The sequence below is a fragment of the Molothrus ater genome, chromosome 3, assembly GCF_012460135.2.
Source record: "Molothrus ater isolate BHLD 08-10-18 breed brown headed cowbird chromosome 3, BPBGC_Mater_1.1, whole genome shotgun sequence".
In the NCBI taxonomy this organism is placed as follows: domain Eukaryota; kingdom Metazoa; phylum Chordata; class Aves; order Passeriformes; family Icteridae; genus Molothrus; species Molothrus ater.
The window spans coordinates 112,164,650-112,180,537 of NC_050480.2; the positions used below are offsets into that span (position 1 = coordinate 112,164,650).

The window sequence follows — 15,888 nt, forward strand, 5'->3', positions numbered from 1 at the left end:
ACTCCCCACCAAAAACTGAATTTTTCACCTTTTCCTCAAGGGAGAAAATCTCCTCCTTTCATGACCCAAACCCACCCTTGTGATTATTAATTTATTATTATTTTCTTTATTAATTTATATTCATTTATTATTAATTTTAACATTAGCTTCCCACCCTTGTGATTATTAATTTATTATTATTTTCTTTATTTATTTATATTCATTTATATAGATTTATTATTAATTTGAATATTCGCTTCCCACCCTTGTGATTATTAATTGTTATTTTCTTTATTAATTTATATTCATTTATTATTAATTTTAACATTAGCTTCCCACCCTTGTGATTATTAATTTATTATTATTTTCTTTATTTATTTATATTCATTTATTATTAATTTTAACATTAGCTTCCCACCCTTGTGATTATTAATTTATTATTATTTTCTTTATTAATTTATATTGATTTATTATTAATTTGAATATTAGCTTCCCACCCTTGTGATTATTAATTCAGTGTTATTTTCTTTATTAATTTATATTCATTTATTATTAATTTGAACATTAGCTTCCCACCCTTGTGATTATTAATTTATTATTATTTTCTTTATTAATTTCTATTCATTTCTATTGATTTCTATTGATTTCTTATTAATTTTTTTGGCCTCCAGCTGCTGAAATCTCCTGGAATCAGCTGCATTTTATTCAAATTAAAGAACAAGAGCTTGGCTTATTTTGAATTCTCTTCCTCATTTTGACTCCATTCCCTTGAAATCTGATTTTGATGATTCTTTTCCCCTATTTTCATTTCTTTCCAAACATTCCCTGCCATGAATCCATGAAATTTTCCAGGTAATTCCTTGTCTAAAACAGCTTGGACTGCACAAATGAATGTGGGCATGGTGATTTAATCATTAATTTGTAATTAATTTTATAATGATGATGGATGACTCATACAGCTGAGTTTCCTCACCATCAAAATGTTAAAATTCCCCAAATTTCTGGCAAAGTGCATGGGTGATATTTCAATTTTACATCTCTCCTTGCCCCCCCAAAAAAATTCATATTCTGCATGGAATAAAGTGAGAGAATTGAGGGAATCATGGAAAACATTCAAATTGTGAAATTATTATTTAAAAAAAAAATCCATTTATTTGCTTGTAACCTTTGCCCCAAAACTTTTATGGCTGCTCCCTAAAAAATAATGGAATATCCCAGAAATATTTCCATGGATTTTGCTTCCAGAAAGTCTCACTGGGTTGTTTCAGGTCTCATTCTCATGCAAATTAATTCAAATGAATTCAATTTTAATATCAATATCACAGAAATGATTGGAATTTTGAGTTGAATTCCTGTTTTTTTCTGGTTTTTTTTCCCTGCAGGTACTGCCCAGGGGGCCCTGACTCTGATTTTGAATATTCCACCCAGTCCTACACAGGATATGAGGTTCTGATCTCTTTATTTTTCCTTTTATTTTTAATTTTTTTTTTTTTTTTGTTATTCCTTAAGCCTGGCTTTGGCTTGGGCTGGGCTTTATTTCTGCAGCTCACTCCTCTTGCAAGAATAAAGCCAAAAATAAACACAAAAATCAGAAAAACCCCAAATCAACTTTCATAAACTTCAGCTTCTAAAGCAAAGTCCAGGAGAGAAATTCTTACAATAATTAATTACAATTAATTCACTGTATTTTTTGTAATTATTACATTTACAAATACAAATAATTACAAATTATTGCGATTCATGATGAGTTCAAATTTCAAAAATTGTCTAAGAAGGGTCTTCAAACACAGAGGTCTGGAGAGGTTCCCACAGGATTTTAAAAAAGTATAAATTTTGATTTAAAAACTCCTCATTTTTAGCTGTTAATACCTCTGAAATTCAATTAATTCCCTTTTATCTGCAGTGATAAATTGAAATTTTTATATTTAAATTTTTATATTTCCAAACTTCCCTCCCTGTTGTCTGGAGAAGGTTTAACAGCAGTTTGTGATTGAATTATTGTGACTGGTTTTAACCAAAAAACTCAAAAGCTGTGGTAGGAAAACGAGGTAAAACCCACCTGGATTAATTTGGTGAAAATTCCTTTTACATAGAAATTATTTCTGTTGTTAACTCAGTGATTTCAATCTTTAAATAGGAAAAAATGGGAAATATCAAGTGAATCCAGGGACTTGAAAATCTATTTAAAATATATTAAATTATTTATAAATTATTAATAGCTTCCCATCAGCTGGTGATTAAAAAATGATTTATTTTTTTTTAATTTTAATTGAAGGAATAAATTTAATTTAGAAATATTTGAAACCCAGACTGAGTGTAGGAGGAATTTAAGAAACATTTTGTGGTTTTTGTAACACTTTTGTGACTCACTGCAGAGATTTATTTTAGCTTGGAGAACGCTAAAAATATTGGAATCGTTTGGAATATTCCAAAATATTGGAATTTCCTTGGAATGCAAACACCAAAAATGGAATAATTTTGCTGATTTTAGGTCACGTTGCTGTCTCAGGGTAAAAATGTTGAAATTTTTAAAAAGATTTTAAAGAGCCAAATTCATATTTCCAATTTTACAGAGTTTTGGGTTGGGGGTTTGGAGGCTTTGGGTCAGTCAGGATTTGAAGTTTTCAGCGTTTTGGGGGGAAAATAAAGTCTCTAAAATGAATTTTTGGGGTTTTTTTTTCAGCCAACATCCATGAGGGCCATCCGGGCTCGCTACGATCCCTTCCTCCAGACCAGGCACAGAGTGGAGCAGGTACGGGTTTCCTTCAATTTGGGATGCAAAAAAATCAGAATTATTTCAATTTCTTCAACTGCTGGGCTGCAGAAATTAAAAAATTTAAAAAAAATTAAAATTTAAAAAAATTAAAAATTCAATTTCTACAGTTAAATTTATCCGTTTTCAATTGTCCAACTCTCATTTCCATGAAAGAAATGGTGAATTTTGGACCTCTCCTAAGGTCCTTACCTGATTTTTAATAATCATCCCAAAATTCTTTTATTTGGGTGTGAAAAGTTTCTCAATCCTGGTCTGCTTTGATCAGTTCTTTCTTTATCTCCAAATCCATTGGAAAATTCTCCATGAATTCAGAACTTTCCCTCAGGATTTTGAGGATTAAAGGAAAATTTAAGGATTAATGGAAATTCAAAGCAGAAATTAAAAAATTTTAAAAAACTAAAAAATTTTAAAAAATTAAAAATTCAATTTCTAGAGTTAAATTTAAATCTGCTTTGATCAGTTTTTTCTTTATCTCCAAATCCATTGGAAAATTCTCCATGAATTCAGAACTTTCCCTCAGGATTTTGAGGACTAAAGGAAATTTTACATGGATGAAAGGAAATTCAAAGCAGAAATTAAAAAATTTTTAAAAATTAAAAAATTTTTAAAAACTAAAAAATATAAAAAATTAAAAATTAAATTTCTCGATTTAAATTTATCCATTTTCAATTGTCCAACTCCCATTTCCATGAAAAAAAAGGTGAATTTTGAATCTCTCCTAAGGTCCTTACCTGATTTTTAATAATCATCCCAAAATTCTTTTATTTGGGTGTGAAAAGTTTCTCAATCCTGGTCTGCTTTGATCAGTTCTTTCTTTATCTCCAAATCCATTGGAAAATTCTCCATGAATTCAGAACTTTCCCTCAGGATTTTGAGGATTAAAGGAAAATTTAAGGATTAATGGAAATTCAAAGCAGAAATTAAAAAATTTTAAAAAACTAAAAAATTTTAAAAAATTAAAAATTCAATTTCTAGAGTTAAATTTAAATCTGCTTTGATCAGTTTTTTCTTTATCTCCAAATCCATTGGAAAATTCTCCATGAATTCAGAACTTTCCCTCAGGATTTTGAGGACTAAAGGAAATTTTACATGGATGAAAGGAAATTCAAAGCAGAAATTAAAAAATTTTTAAAAATTAAAAAATTTTTAAAAACTAAAAAATATAAAAAATTAAAAATTAAATTTCTCGATTTAAATTTATCCATTTTCAATTGTCCAACTCCCATTTCCATGAAAAAAAAGGTGAATTTTGAATCTCTCCTAAGGTCCTTACCTGATTTTTAATAATCATCCCAAAATTCTTTTATTTGGGTGTGAAAAGTTTCTCAATCCTGGTCTGCTTTGATCAGTTCTTTCTTTATCTCCAAATCCATTGGAAAATTCTCCATGAATTCAGAACTTTCTCACTCAGGATTAAAGGAAATTTTAAGGATTAAAGGAAATTCTACATGGATGAAAGGGAATTCAAAGAATTTTTTGCCTTTTTGGCTCAATTTAGGTAATTTAAACTGGAACCTGCAACTGAAATAATTCTGTTTTTTCAGGAAAACTCTCTACAATACCTGCACTAAGTTCTTACAGTAAACAAAGTAATTTTTGAGGGTTTTTTTACCAAAAAAAAAAATCATTATTTAAACCTATACAAAACCAATAATTTCTCATAAAACAACAACAAAAAAATCAAACGCAACTTTAAAAAAATCAAGAATTACAGCGAAATCTTTGGGATAAATCCCCAGCTGATGATTTCTCCTGTGCTATTTTTAATTTTCCAGCTGAAGCAGCTGGGCCACAGCGTGGACAAAGTGGAATTTATTGTGATGGGTGGAACTTTCATGGCTTTACCTGAGGATTACAGGGATTATTTCATCAGGAACCTGCACGATGCCTTGTCTGGTCACACTTCCAACAACGTGGCAGAAGCTGTCAGGTCAGCAATAATTCCCAGCTTCAATTCTTTATCCTTTGAAAACAAGGAGGAAAATCAGGTTTTTTTTTGGAAACTCTGTGGTTCTTGGGCACTGAATATTCCAACAACGTGGCAGAGGCTGTCAGGTGAGCAATTATTCCCAGTTGAAATTGTTTATTCTTTGAAAACAATGAGGAAAATCTTATTTTTTGGGATGTTTTTTTTTTGGAAAAGAGGTGGTTTTTGAGCACTGAACATTCCCAGCTCTGCAGAGCAGCACCAGGCAGACCCAACAACGAGGCAGAGGCTGTCAGGTGAGCAATAATTCCCAGCTGAAATTATTTATTCTTTGAAAACAATGAGGAAAACCCTATTTTTTTTTTAAAGACGTTGTTCTTGAGCACTGAACATTTCCAGCTCTGCAGAGCAGCACCCCCGGAAGCGCAGGAAAATCCAAATTTTTCGGATTTTTTTGCCGTTCCAGGCAGCTCTGTCACGCTTCACCACCCGGATTTGGGGTTGTGACGAACGCCAGGGCCACGGGATTGATTCTTGATTGATTCTTGATTGATTCTTGATTGATTCTCGATTTATTTTTGATTTTTTTGTTGCCTGCAGCTGGGGAGGGGGAGCTGGGACGTCAGGGATGACTCAGCCCCGAGAGCGTCAGAGCTCCCGGCCCCTTCCAGCCCCAAAACACCTCCTGGCCTCTCCAATTCTCAAATTCTCACAGCCTGATCCGTTCAGGGCAGGAAATTCTGAGTTTTCAATGCTTGAAAACAAAAAAAAAAAAGAATTAAAATAGAGGTTTGGTTGTTTTGGAGTTGATAAATAAGTGAGCGTCCCTTGGCTGTGCTGCTGTGGGTTTTTATTTGTGGTGTTACCCAGCTCAAGAAAAGTGATTTTAGAGCTGCCGCCTCCAAGAGAAATTATTTTAGAGCTAAAGTGATTTTAGAACCCTAATTTCCAGCAGAAATTATTTCAAAACCAGCCCTTTGTACCTCAAAGCTGCGACTTAATTCCCTTTTTCCTCTGGAGGGCACCAAACACTTCAGCTCCTTTTATTTGCTTTTTTTTTTTTTTTTTTTGTTGTTCCTCCCACTTCTCGTCGCTCAAAGAGCAAAGAAAAACCACCCTCCTGCTCTTTCCAAGTGGGTTTTTATCGAGATAAAATAAAAACCAAGTTGGGCAAAGAGTTTCTGAAGGACACAGCTCCTCAGGGAAGGAGGGTGGTCCATTCTGATTATTGCTGTGATTCATGGTGTGGGAAGTCCATATTTTATATTTTTTTTTTCCTCCTGCTGCAGGTGTCTTAGCTGATTTTATTGGGCCTAGAATAATTTTTCAAGCTGCCTGGCCTTTGCTGGGCAGATAATAAGGGAATTATTTCTGCCCCAGCAATTTTAAAGGCAAAGTGACTCGGTGGAGTCAGAGCAGGGTGACAGAAATCCTGCCCTGGCAGCGTGTGGGTTCCTCAGCAGATGAATCAAGGTTCATATTTTTAACATAAAACTCACTCTGAGTGCTTGGTAAATGGAGTTCTGTGGGAGTTACTGGAGTTGCATTTGGAGAGGTGGAGAAAACGGGGCTGGGGATGAATCAGAGCTTTTGCTCTTTGTGCTTCTGGAGCTGGGCTGTTGCCCTGTGGCACTGCAGCCTTGCTTGGGATGCTCAGTGGCACCTGAGCTGAACAGTCAAGGTTGAATTTATTCCTTTCTGTGGCCAGGATTCAGCTCCTTCAGCACTTCCAGCAGAGGCTGAGAGGAGTTCTGAGGGTGTTTTCCCTGCTGTGTGCTGTGGGATCTGAATGGGGTTCTGGAGGATTTATTTCTTGGGCAAATCTTTATTTCAGTTCAGATTTTGTACAGAGATTGCTCCATGTGGGACAGGACCTTCAGCCTGTGGGGATTTGTGGGATGGTCAAAAACTTCCTTGGAAAATCTCCCTGTGCAGGGGCTGCTGTGGGGATTTTTGGCACTGCTCTCATGGCTGAGGAGTTCTGAGGGTGTTTTCCCTGCTGTGAGCTGTGGGATCTGAATGGGATCTCAATGGGGTTCTGGAGGATTTATTTCTTGGGCAAATCTTTATTTCAGTTCAGATTTTGTCCAGTGTGGGACAGGACCTTGAGCCAGGTTGGTGCTGTTTGCCGGGGCCTTGCTGATGGCACCAGCTCCCAAATCTCCTCCCTGGTGCCATCCTGGCCAATCCCTGGATGAAAGCACAGGACTGTGGAGGAGCACAGAGCAGGCAGCAAGGAAAAACCCCTTGAATTATAGATTAAACTGTGTTTTTTGCAGTTTTAAAGTTGTGAATTTGTGGGATGGTCAAATCTCTTGGACAGGGATATTTTTTCCTTGGAAAATCTCCCTGTGCAGGGGCTGCTGTGGGGATTTTTGGCACCGCTCTCATGGCTGAGGAGTTCTGAGGGTGTTTTCCCTGCTGTGAGCTGTGGGATCTGAATGGGGTTCTGGAGGATTTATTTCTTGGGCAAATCTTTATTTCAGTTCAGATTTTGTACAGAGATTCTCCATGTGGGACAGGACCTTGAGCCAGGTTGGTGCTGTTTGCCGGGGCCTTGCTGATGGCACCAGCTCCCAAATCTCCTCCCTGGTGCCATCCTGGCCAATCCCTGGATGAAAGCACAGGACTGTGGAGGAGCACAGAGCAGGCAGCAAGGAAAAAACCCCTTGAATTACAGATGAAACTGGAAGGAGATGCTGGCAGTGGCATCCCCAGACCTGCTGTGGGGATTTGTGGGATGGTCAAAAACTTCCTTGGAAAATCTCCCTGTGCAGGGGCTGCTGTGGGGATTTTTGGCACCGCTCTCATGGCTGAGAGGAGTTCTGAGGGTGTTTTCCCTGCTGTGAGCTGTGGGATCTGAATGGGATCTGAATGGGGTTCTGGAGGATTTATTTCTTGGGCAAATCTTTATTTCAGTTCAGATTTTGTACAGAGATTCTCCATGTGGGACAGGACCTTCAGCCTGTGGGGATTTGTGGGATGGTCAAAAACTTCCTTGGAAAATCTCCCTGGGCAGGGGCTGCTGTGGGGATTTTTGGCACCGCTCTCATGGCTGAGGAGTTCTGAGGGTGTTTTCCCTGTTGTGTGCTGTGGGATCTGAATGGGATCTGAATGGGGTTCTGGAGGATTTATTTCTTGGGCAAATCTTTATTTCAGTTCAGATTTTGTACAGAGATTCTCCATGGGGGACAGGACCTTCATCCAGCAGAGAATCCCAGAATCCTGGCATGGTTTGGCTTGGAAAGGACCTTAACTCATCCCTGCCACCCACAGGGACGCTCCCACTCTCCCCTCTTGCTCCAAACCCCGATTTTCCCCCTTTCCCCCCAGTAATTTCTGGTTTTTGTCCCAGCCCCGTGCTCTGCTGTCACGCTGACACACAGACCTGAGGGATCAGCAATCTGCCAACGTCATTTTCAATTTTCTTCTTGTGATGCTTCATCTCCATCAGCCCTCTGAGGCTCCTGGTGCCAGCTAATCTGATAAAAAGCATCCTTTCCCTCACTGGGATAGGGTAAAGAAATTATCCCTCAAACCAGCCTGGATGTCACCTGAATCTCCTGAAATTCTGGTTTTCTTGCAGATAAATGTGTGAACTCATCCACCAAAAGTGTGATTTTTTGCAAAGATAAAACAGGGAAACTTCCAGAGGCGAGGAAGGGAATTAATTCCCTGGGTTTTAATATTTCTGCAGCACCTCCCTTTTGGGGTAATAAACAGAAATTCAGACAGAAATCTTTGCTCGAGGTGCTTGGCTTTGCTTGAGAAATAGCTTGGCCGAGGAGTGGGTAAAGAATTGCAGAGCCAGGGGGGATCTTTGTTTCTGGGAGGACCGAGAAGTTTTCATTTTTCTCCCTGAGAGCACCACTTCAGAATCTCTGGGTGCCTGTCAGGCCGGGCTGTGGGCTCGCTGATAAGCTTCCCTTCCTCAGCAGCAGGTTTGCAATTATTAAAATCATTCAGGGTTTCACAATCGCCACAGAATCGCTGCTGGATGGGTTTTTATTTATTTTTTGCTTCTCCCCCTGGAGAAACTCATCTGCTCCCATCAAGGCCCCGAGCGTGGAGTTGATTGCGGCTCCTTTTGCTCTTTGCCGAGGACAATCAAGAGCAGGGGAAAGGTGTAAAAATGCTCATGCAAATGAGAATTGCTGCTCCTCTCACCTGACCCGTGAGTCATGAGGGGTGCTGGGCTTATTGAGCTGCCACCACCACCACCGTGAGTCACCACGGCAGCAGCGGGAGCTGACTCCTAATGAGGGAACGGAGCTCGGGGAAAAGCACAAAAATCCGGGATTGCAGCCCTGCGCCTCCTGGGAGTGCAGCAGCGCCTCCCGAGCCGGGCTGGGGGGGATCAAGGGGAAAAAAGGGATCCAGGGAGAGCTCAGAGCCTCAAGGGGATCCAGGAGAGCTCAAAGCCTCCAGGGGATCCCGGAGAGCTCAGAGCCTCCAGGGGATCCAGGGAGAGCTCAGAGCCTCCAGGGGATCCAGGGAGAGCTCAGAGCCTAACAGGGATCCAGGAGAGCTCAGGGGATCCAGGGGCTCCAGGAGAGCTCAGAGCCTCCAGGGGATCCAGGGAGAGCTCAGAGCCTCCAGGGGATCCAGGAGAGCTCAGAGCCTAACGGGGATCCAGGAGAGCTCAGAGCCTAACGGGGATCCAGGAGAGCTCAGAGCCTCAAGGGATCCAGGGAGAGCTCAGAGCCTAACGGGGATCCAGGGAGAGCTCAGAGCCTAACGGGGATCCAGGAGAGCTCAGAGCCTCCAGGGGATCCAGGAGAGCTCAGAGCCTCCAGGGGATCCAGGGAGAGCTCAGAGCCTCCAGGGGATCCAGGAGAGCTCAGAGCCTCCAGGGGATCCAGGAGAGCTCAGAGTCTAAGGGGGATCCAGGAGAGCTCAGAGCCTCCAGGGGATCCAGGGAGAGCTCAGAGCCTCCAGGGGATCCAGGAGAGCTCAGAGCCTCCAGGGGATCCAGGAGAGCTCAGAGCCTAACGGGGATCCAGGAGAGCTCAGAGCCTCCAGGGGATCCAGGAGAGCTCAGAGCCTAACGGGGATCCAGGGAGAGCTCAGAGCCTCCAGGGGCTCCAGGAGAGCTCAGGGGATCCAGGAGAGCTCAGAGCCTCCAGGGGATCCAGGGAGAGCTCAGAGCCTCCAGGGGATCCAGGAGAGCTCAGAGCCTCCAGGGGATCCAGGGAGAGCTCAGGGGATCCAGGGGATCCAGGGAGAGCTCAGAGCCTCCAGGGGATCCAGGGAGAGCTCAGAGCCTCCAGGGGATCCAGGGAGAGCTCAGAGCCTCCAGGGGATCCAGGAGAGCTCAGAGCCTCCAGGGGATCCAGGGAGAGCTCAGAGCCTCCAGGGGATCCAGGGAGAGCTCAGAGCCTCCAGGGGATCCAGGAGAGCTCAGAGCCTCCAGGGGATCCAGGGAGAGCTCAGAGCCTAACGGGGATCCAGGAGAGCTCAGAGCCTCCAGGGGATCCAGGGAGAGCTCAGAGCCTAACGGGGATCCAGGGAGAGCTCAGAGCCTCCAGGGGCTCCAGGAGAGCTCAGAGCCTCCAGGGGATCCAGGAGAGCTCAGAGCCTCCAGGGGATCCGGGGAGAGCTCAGAGCCTCCAGGGGATCCAGGAGAGCTCAGAGCCTCCAGGGGATCCAGGAGAGCTCAGAGCCTCCAGGGGATCCAGGAGAGCTGGAGAGGGCTTGGGGTAAGGGATGGAGGGACAGGGAATGGGTTCTCACTGAGGAGAGAGAGGTTTGGATGGGGTTTGGGAAGGAATTCCTGGCTGAATGGCATCTCCAGAGATCCCTGGAAGTGTCCAAGGCCAGGGCAGCCTGATTTGATGGAAGGCTCCTGCAGGTGCTTGGAATTGGATCATCTTGAAGGTCCCTTCCACCCAAACCATTCCATGATTTTCCCCACCCAAACCATTCCCTGATTTTCATGATTTCTGTGATTTTAGTATCTTTAGAAGGGATTTAGAGAGGTTTAGATGGGGTTTGGGAAGGAATTCCTGGGTGAATGGCATCTCCAGAGATCCCTGGCAGTGTCCAAGGCCAGGACAGCCTGATTTCATGGAAGGTTCCTGCAGGTGCTTGGAATGGTCCCTTCCCACCCAAACCATTCCATGATTTTCATCATTTCTGTGATTTTAGTATCTTTAGAAGGGATTTAGAGAGGTTTAGATGGGATTTGGGAAGGAATTCCTGGCTGAATACAACTCCCAGAGATCCCTGGAAGTGTCCAAGGCCAGGCTGGAGCAGCCTGATTTCATGGAAGGTTCCTGCAGGTGCTTGGAATTGTCCCTTCCCACCCAAACCATTCCATGATTTTCATCATTTCGGTGATTTCCACTGGGAAAAGAGAGGTTTAGATGGGATTTAGATGGGAAGCAATTCCTGGCTGAATACAATTCCCAGAAATCCTTGGAAGTGTCCAAGGCCAGGCTGGAGCAGCCTGATCTCATGGAAGGTGCTTGGAATTGGATCATCCTGAAGGTCCCTCCCACCCAAACCATTCCATGATTTTCCCCACCCAAACCATTCCCTGATTTTCATGATTTCTGTGGTTTCAGTATCTTTAGGGACACAGAAATAATTTATATTTTTAAACTTTTTCTTCTGATGCCTGATGTTTGATAAGGCTGGCATGTGACAGAGTGAGGAGATAACCCACTCTAATCTCTGATTTTCCTGAGACAACATCCAGCTGCAAATCACACACAAATATCCCCACAACAGACCCAAAACTGGACCATCAGTCCCTTAAAAATCTCATTTTCCACATGGAACCCCCAGAACCCTTGAGGAGGAATTGCTGCCTTTGATTCCTGGTGGAGCAGACGCAGATATCCCATAACAGATCCAAAACTGGGCCATCAGTCCCTTAAAAATCTCATTTTCCACATGGAACCCCAGAACCCTTGAGGGGGAATTGCTGCCTTTGATTCCTGGTGGAGCAGCTCCTGACTCCACCTTTTCCTTGGATTTCCATCCACCTTTTCCCTGGATTTCCATCCACATTTTCCTTGGATTTCCATCCACCTTTTCCCTGGACTTCCATCCACCTTTTCCTTGGATTTCCATCCACCTTTTCCCTGGATTTCCATCCACCTTTTCCTTGGATTTCCATCCACCTTTTCCTTGGATTTCCATCTATCTTTTCCTTGGATTTCCATCCATCTTTTCCTTGGATTTCCATCCACCTTTTCCCTGGATTTCCATCCACCTTTTCCTTGGATTTCCATCCACCTTTTCCCTGGATTTCCATCCACCTTTTCCTTGGATTTCCATCCACCTTTTCCCTGGATTTCCATCCACCTTTTCCCTGGATTTCCATCCACCTTTTCCTTGGATTTCCATCCACATTTTCCTTGGATTTCCATCCACCTTTTCTCTGGATTTCCATCCACCTTTTCCTTGGATTTCCATCAGTTGCCTGTGCCAGGAATTCTTTTGTGTCCCCCGTGGGGCTGGGGACAGGCAGCAGTTACCCACAATTATCCTGGTGGGGAGGGAAGTTTTCCTCCAGCCATCCCAAAAAAAGCCAGATTGATTTTTTTTGGGGGGGCGAACAGGACAAAATCTGAGCTCCAACCCCAACCATTTTCAAATTCCCACCTTAATTTCAGATATTCCAGCCGGAGACCTCTCAACCCCAACCATTCTCAGATTCCCACCTTAATTTCAGATATTTCAGCCAGAGACCTCTCAACCCCAACCATTCTCAGATTCTCACCTCAATTTCAGATATTTCAGCCAGAGACCTCTTCAACCCCAACCATTCTCAGATTCCCACCTTAATTGCAGATTTTTCAGCCAGAGACCTCTTCAACCCCAACCATTCTCAGATTCCCACCTTAATTTCAGATTTTTCAGCCATTCCTCTGATGGCTCCAGGAAATCCTGGTGGCTGCAGGCAGAGGGCGGGGCTGGGTGGGATTTTGGGAGGGTGGGGTGGCCCTGGCACAGAATTCCCAGAGGATTTGTGGCTGTTCCTGGATCCCTGAGGTGTCCAAGGCCAGGCTGGAGCAACCTGGGACAGGGGAAGGTGTTGGGGTGGGAACTGGATGAGCTTTGAGGTCCCTTCCCGCCCAAACCAGTCTGGAATTTTGGGATTCTGAAGGTTCAGCAACGCCTGGATTTGCTTTTCAATATCGAGGAACAAAGCTGCTTTTAAAAAATGGCGCTTTTTAAAGTTGAAGTCTGTTCTAAATAAGACTTTTGGACCTTTTCTGGGAGACAGGGGCAGCCTGGTGCTGCGTTTTAACCAAAACTCAGCCTTTTTGCTCAGTTTTTAGGGCGCTGTGGGATCTGTGGGGTAACAGATGAGCGCATTGAGCCTGTGCCTGTGTTCCACTGAGCCCAGAGTGAGAAATCCTCTCCTCCTGGCCAGAGGTCAGAGCAAACCCTTTTCACCTCCTGCCTCCTGCAGGCAGCCGAAAAACCGCCCTGCAATTCCGGAGCTCGTTCCACTAATGTCCCTTAATTGAGCTTCCCGAGCTGCTAATTGTGATTCCAACAAAAAAAAAACCAAAAAACCAAAAAAAACCAACAACAACAACAAAAAAAAAAAAAAAAAAAAAAAAAAAACCAAAAAAAACCGAGGCAGGCTTTGAGTCACTGTGCGGTGATTCATGCTGGGGCCATCGAGCGCTCTCGCTGTTCTCCTTTTATCTCCTTTTATCTACCTTGACCCTGTGCTCCAGGTGATGCTCCTTCCTCACCCTTCATCTGCCACAGCTCACCCCGGAGCAAATCCGCGGAGTTTTGGATTGAAGGAGCTCCATCTCTGCCCCTGGCCGAGTGGGAGATTAAAAATTGCGTCTGGCAGTCAGCTCCCAGCCCTCGCCCTGCCGTGATGAGCGGGTGCGGGGACAGGGAGGCTCTCGAGGCTCCAAATTGCCGGGTTCAGCTCCGATTCCAGCGGCAGTTTTGGGATGTGGGGACTCACCGGGGCCCCGTGTCCCCCTCCCGTGCCTGGCTCCCGGCAGGAGGAGGTGTGAAAAGCGCCAATCGCTTGGTTTGAGAATGTTAAAAGTTTCCTAGGAACACAATGGTTATAAAAATGGGAATGTAATTAGAGTAATAATGATTTGGACAATTTGAATTAGGACGATATGAGACAATAGAGACAAAGAGTTATGGATGTCCGGGTACCTTTTTTCTGGGAAAAAGGACACACATTAACAAAGGATTAACCCTTAAAAACAACAGCCTGTTGCATATTCATACACCTCACACATGATGCAGAAATTCCATTCAAACACAGGATTCTGTCTGGTCATCCTCAGCTTCTTCCTCTGAATCCTGACAGCGCCTTCGAGGTGGGAAGAAGTTCATTTCTTCTGATCAGAGAACAAAAAATTCTTTATCTCTGAAAGATTTAAGTGTCCTGGGGCTGCTGTCTCGCTGCGAGTGCCTCATTCCCTTCTTTAAAAAATCCCACTGACATAGTTCTTACTTTATCTGCAAAAGTTACCTTTGAATTACATTTTCCATATTATCAAAACGTTAATACAGCCCTGCTAATCGATACATCCAAACGCACACGGTAAATATCTGCCACACAGAGCCGTATAAAATGCACTTTTCGCAGAGGGGAATCGCAGGAGGCAGCAGCAGCCCTGGAAATGGGCTGGATCCATCCGAGCTTGTCTGTCAAATCCCCGCGGACATCCAGCAGGCCAGGCAGGAGATAAGTGGCTGTTGTTTTAGTGCCAGATCGTTTACAGCACAAAATCTGCCCAAATTCCCTTTTGTTCCCGGAGATTTGCAGCCTAGCTCCTAATAATTCTGGAAAAAAACCAGGCAGATTTTCTTTGTTTCCAGCCTTTGGATGTGCTGAGGCACTGGCACGGGTTTCCCTGGGAGGTTGGGGTTGCTCATCCCTGGAAGTGTCCAAGGTTGGAGCAGCCTGGGGTAGTGGAAGGTGTTGAGGCTGGAATGGGATGAGCTTTAAGGTCCCTTCCCACCCAAACCATTTTATTTCAACCTGTTTATCGTTGATTGGTAATCCCTAAATGCCTTCCTAAGTCTTGCAGAATTTATGGGGTTTTTACCCCAAAGCTGTCTGGCCTTTGTTGCTGCTCATTTCCTGCTGCATTTTCCAACTTTTAACTGCTGGAGTTGATGTTATTTGGTCCTTCCTTCCTTCCTTCCTTCCTTCCTTCCTTCCTTCCTTCCTTCCTTCCTTCCTTCCTTCCTTCCTTCCTTCCTTCCGCCACTTCCGCCACTTCCGCCACTTCCGCCACTTCCGCCACTTCCGCCACTTCCGCCACTTCCGCCACTTCCGCCACTTCCTCCTTTCCTTTCCTTTCCTTTCCTTTCCTTTCCTTTCCTTTCCTTTCCTTTCCTTTCCTTTCCTTTCCTTTCCTTTCCTTTCCTTTCCTTTCCTTTCCTTTCCTTTCCTTTCCTTTCCTTTCCTTTCCTTTCCTTTCCTTTCCTTTCCTTTCCTTTCCTTTCCTTTCCTTTCCTTCCCTTTCCTTTCCTTCCCTTTCCTTCCCTTCCCTTCCCTTCCCTTCCCTTCCCTTCCCTTCCCTTCCCTTCCCTTCCCTTCCCTTCCCTTCCCTTCCCTTCCCTTCCCTTCCCTTCCCTTCCCTTCCCTTCCCTTCCCTTCCCTTCCCTTCCCTTCCCTTCCCTTCCCTTCCCTTCCCTTCCCTTCCCTTCCCTTCCCTTCCCTTCCCTTCCCTTCCCTTCCCTTCCCTTCCCCAGCCATGGATGTGCTGAGGCACTGGCACAGGTTTCCCAGGGAGGTTGTGGTTCCTCATCCCTGGAAGTGTCCAAGGTTGGAGCAACCTGGGGTAGTGGAAGGTGTTGAGGCTGGAATGGGATGAGCTTTAAGGTCCCTTCCCACCCAAACCATTTTATATTTACTAATCAAACCCGTTTATATTTACCATTAAAACCTGTTTTTCACCGAGTGTTAATCCCCCCATAAGTCTTGCAGAATTTATGGAATTTTGCCCCAAAGCTGTCTGGCCTTTGTTGCTGCTCATTTCCTGCTGCATTTTCCAACTTTTAACTGCTGGAGTCGATGTTCTTTGGAAGCTCTCTGAGCAAAAAGTCATTTCATCAGATCCTAATCTCGTGGCAGGGAGCTTTCCATCTTCCTTCCTCCCTTCCTCAGCCGTGGAATGGGGTTGCTTATCCTGTTATCTGCCCTATTACTGCATGGGAAATATTCCAGTTCGGAATGGAACGCATGAAGAAACCA

At 43.7% G+C, this 15,888-nt stretch overlaps 1 protein-coding gene across 1 annotated transcript in view; it reads left to right on the forward strand.

Annotated features, from left to right (window-relative positions):
* ELP3 (elongator acetyltransferase complex subunit 3) overlaps positions 1 to 15,888 on the forward strand; it is a 119,128-nt gene that overhangs the window by 10,571 nt on the left and 92,669 nt on the right. Inside the window, exons 5-7 of the mRNA XM_036380310.1 lie at positions 1,362 to 1,425; positions 2,663 to 2,731; positions 4,531 to 4,685. Coding sequence (XP_036236203.1) covers positions 1,362 to 1,425; positions 2,663 to 2,731; positions 4,531 to 4,685 — 288 coding nt within the window. The remainder of the gene's footprint in view (positions 1 to 1,361; positions 1,426 to 2,662; positions 2,732 to 4,530; positions 4,686 to 15,888) is intronic.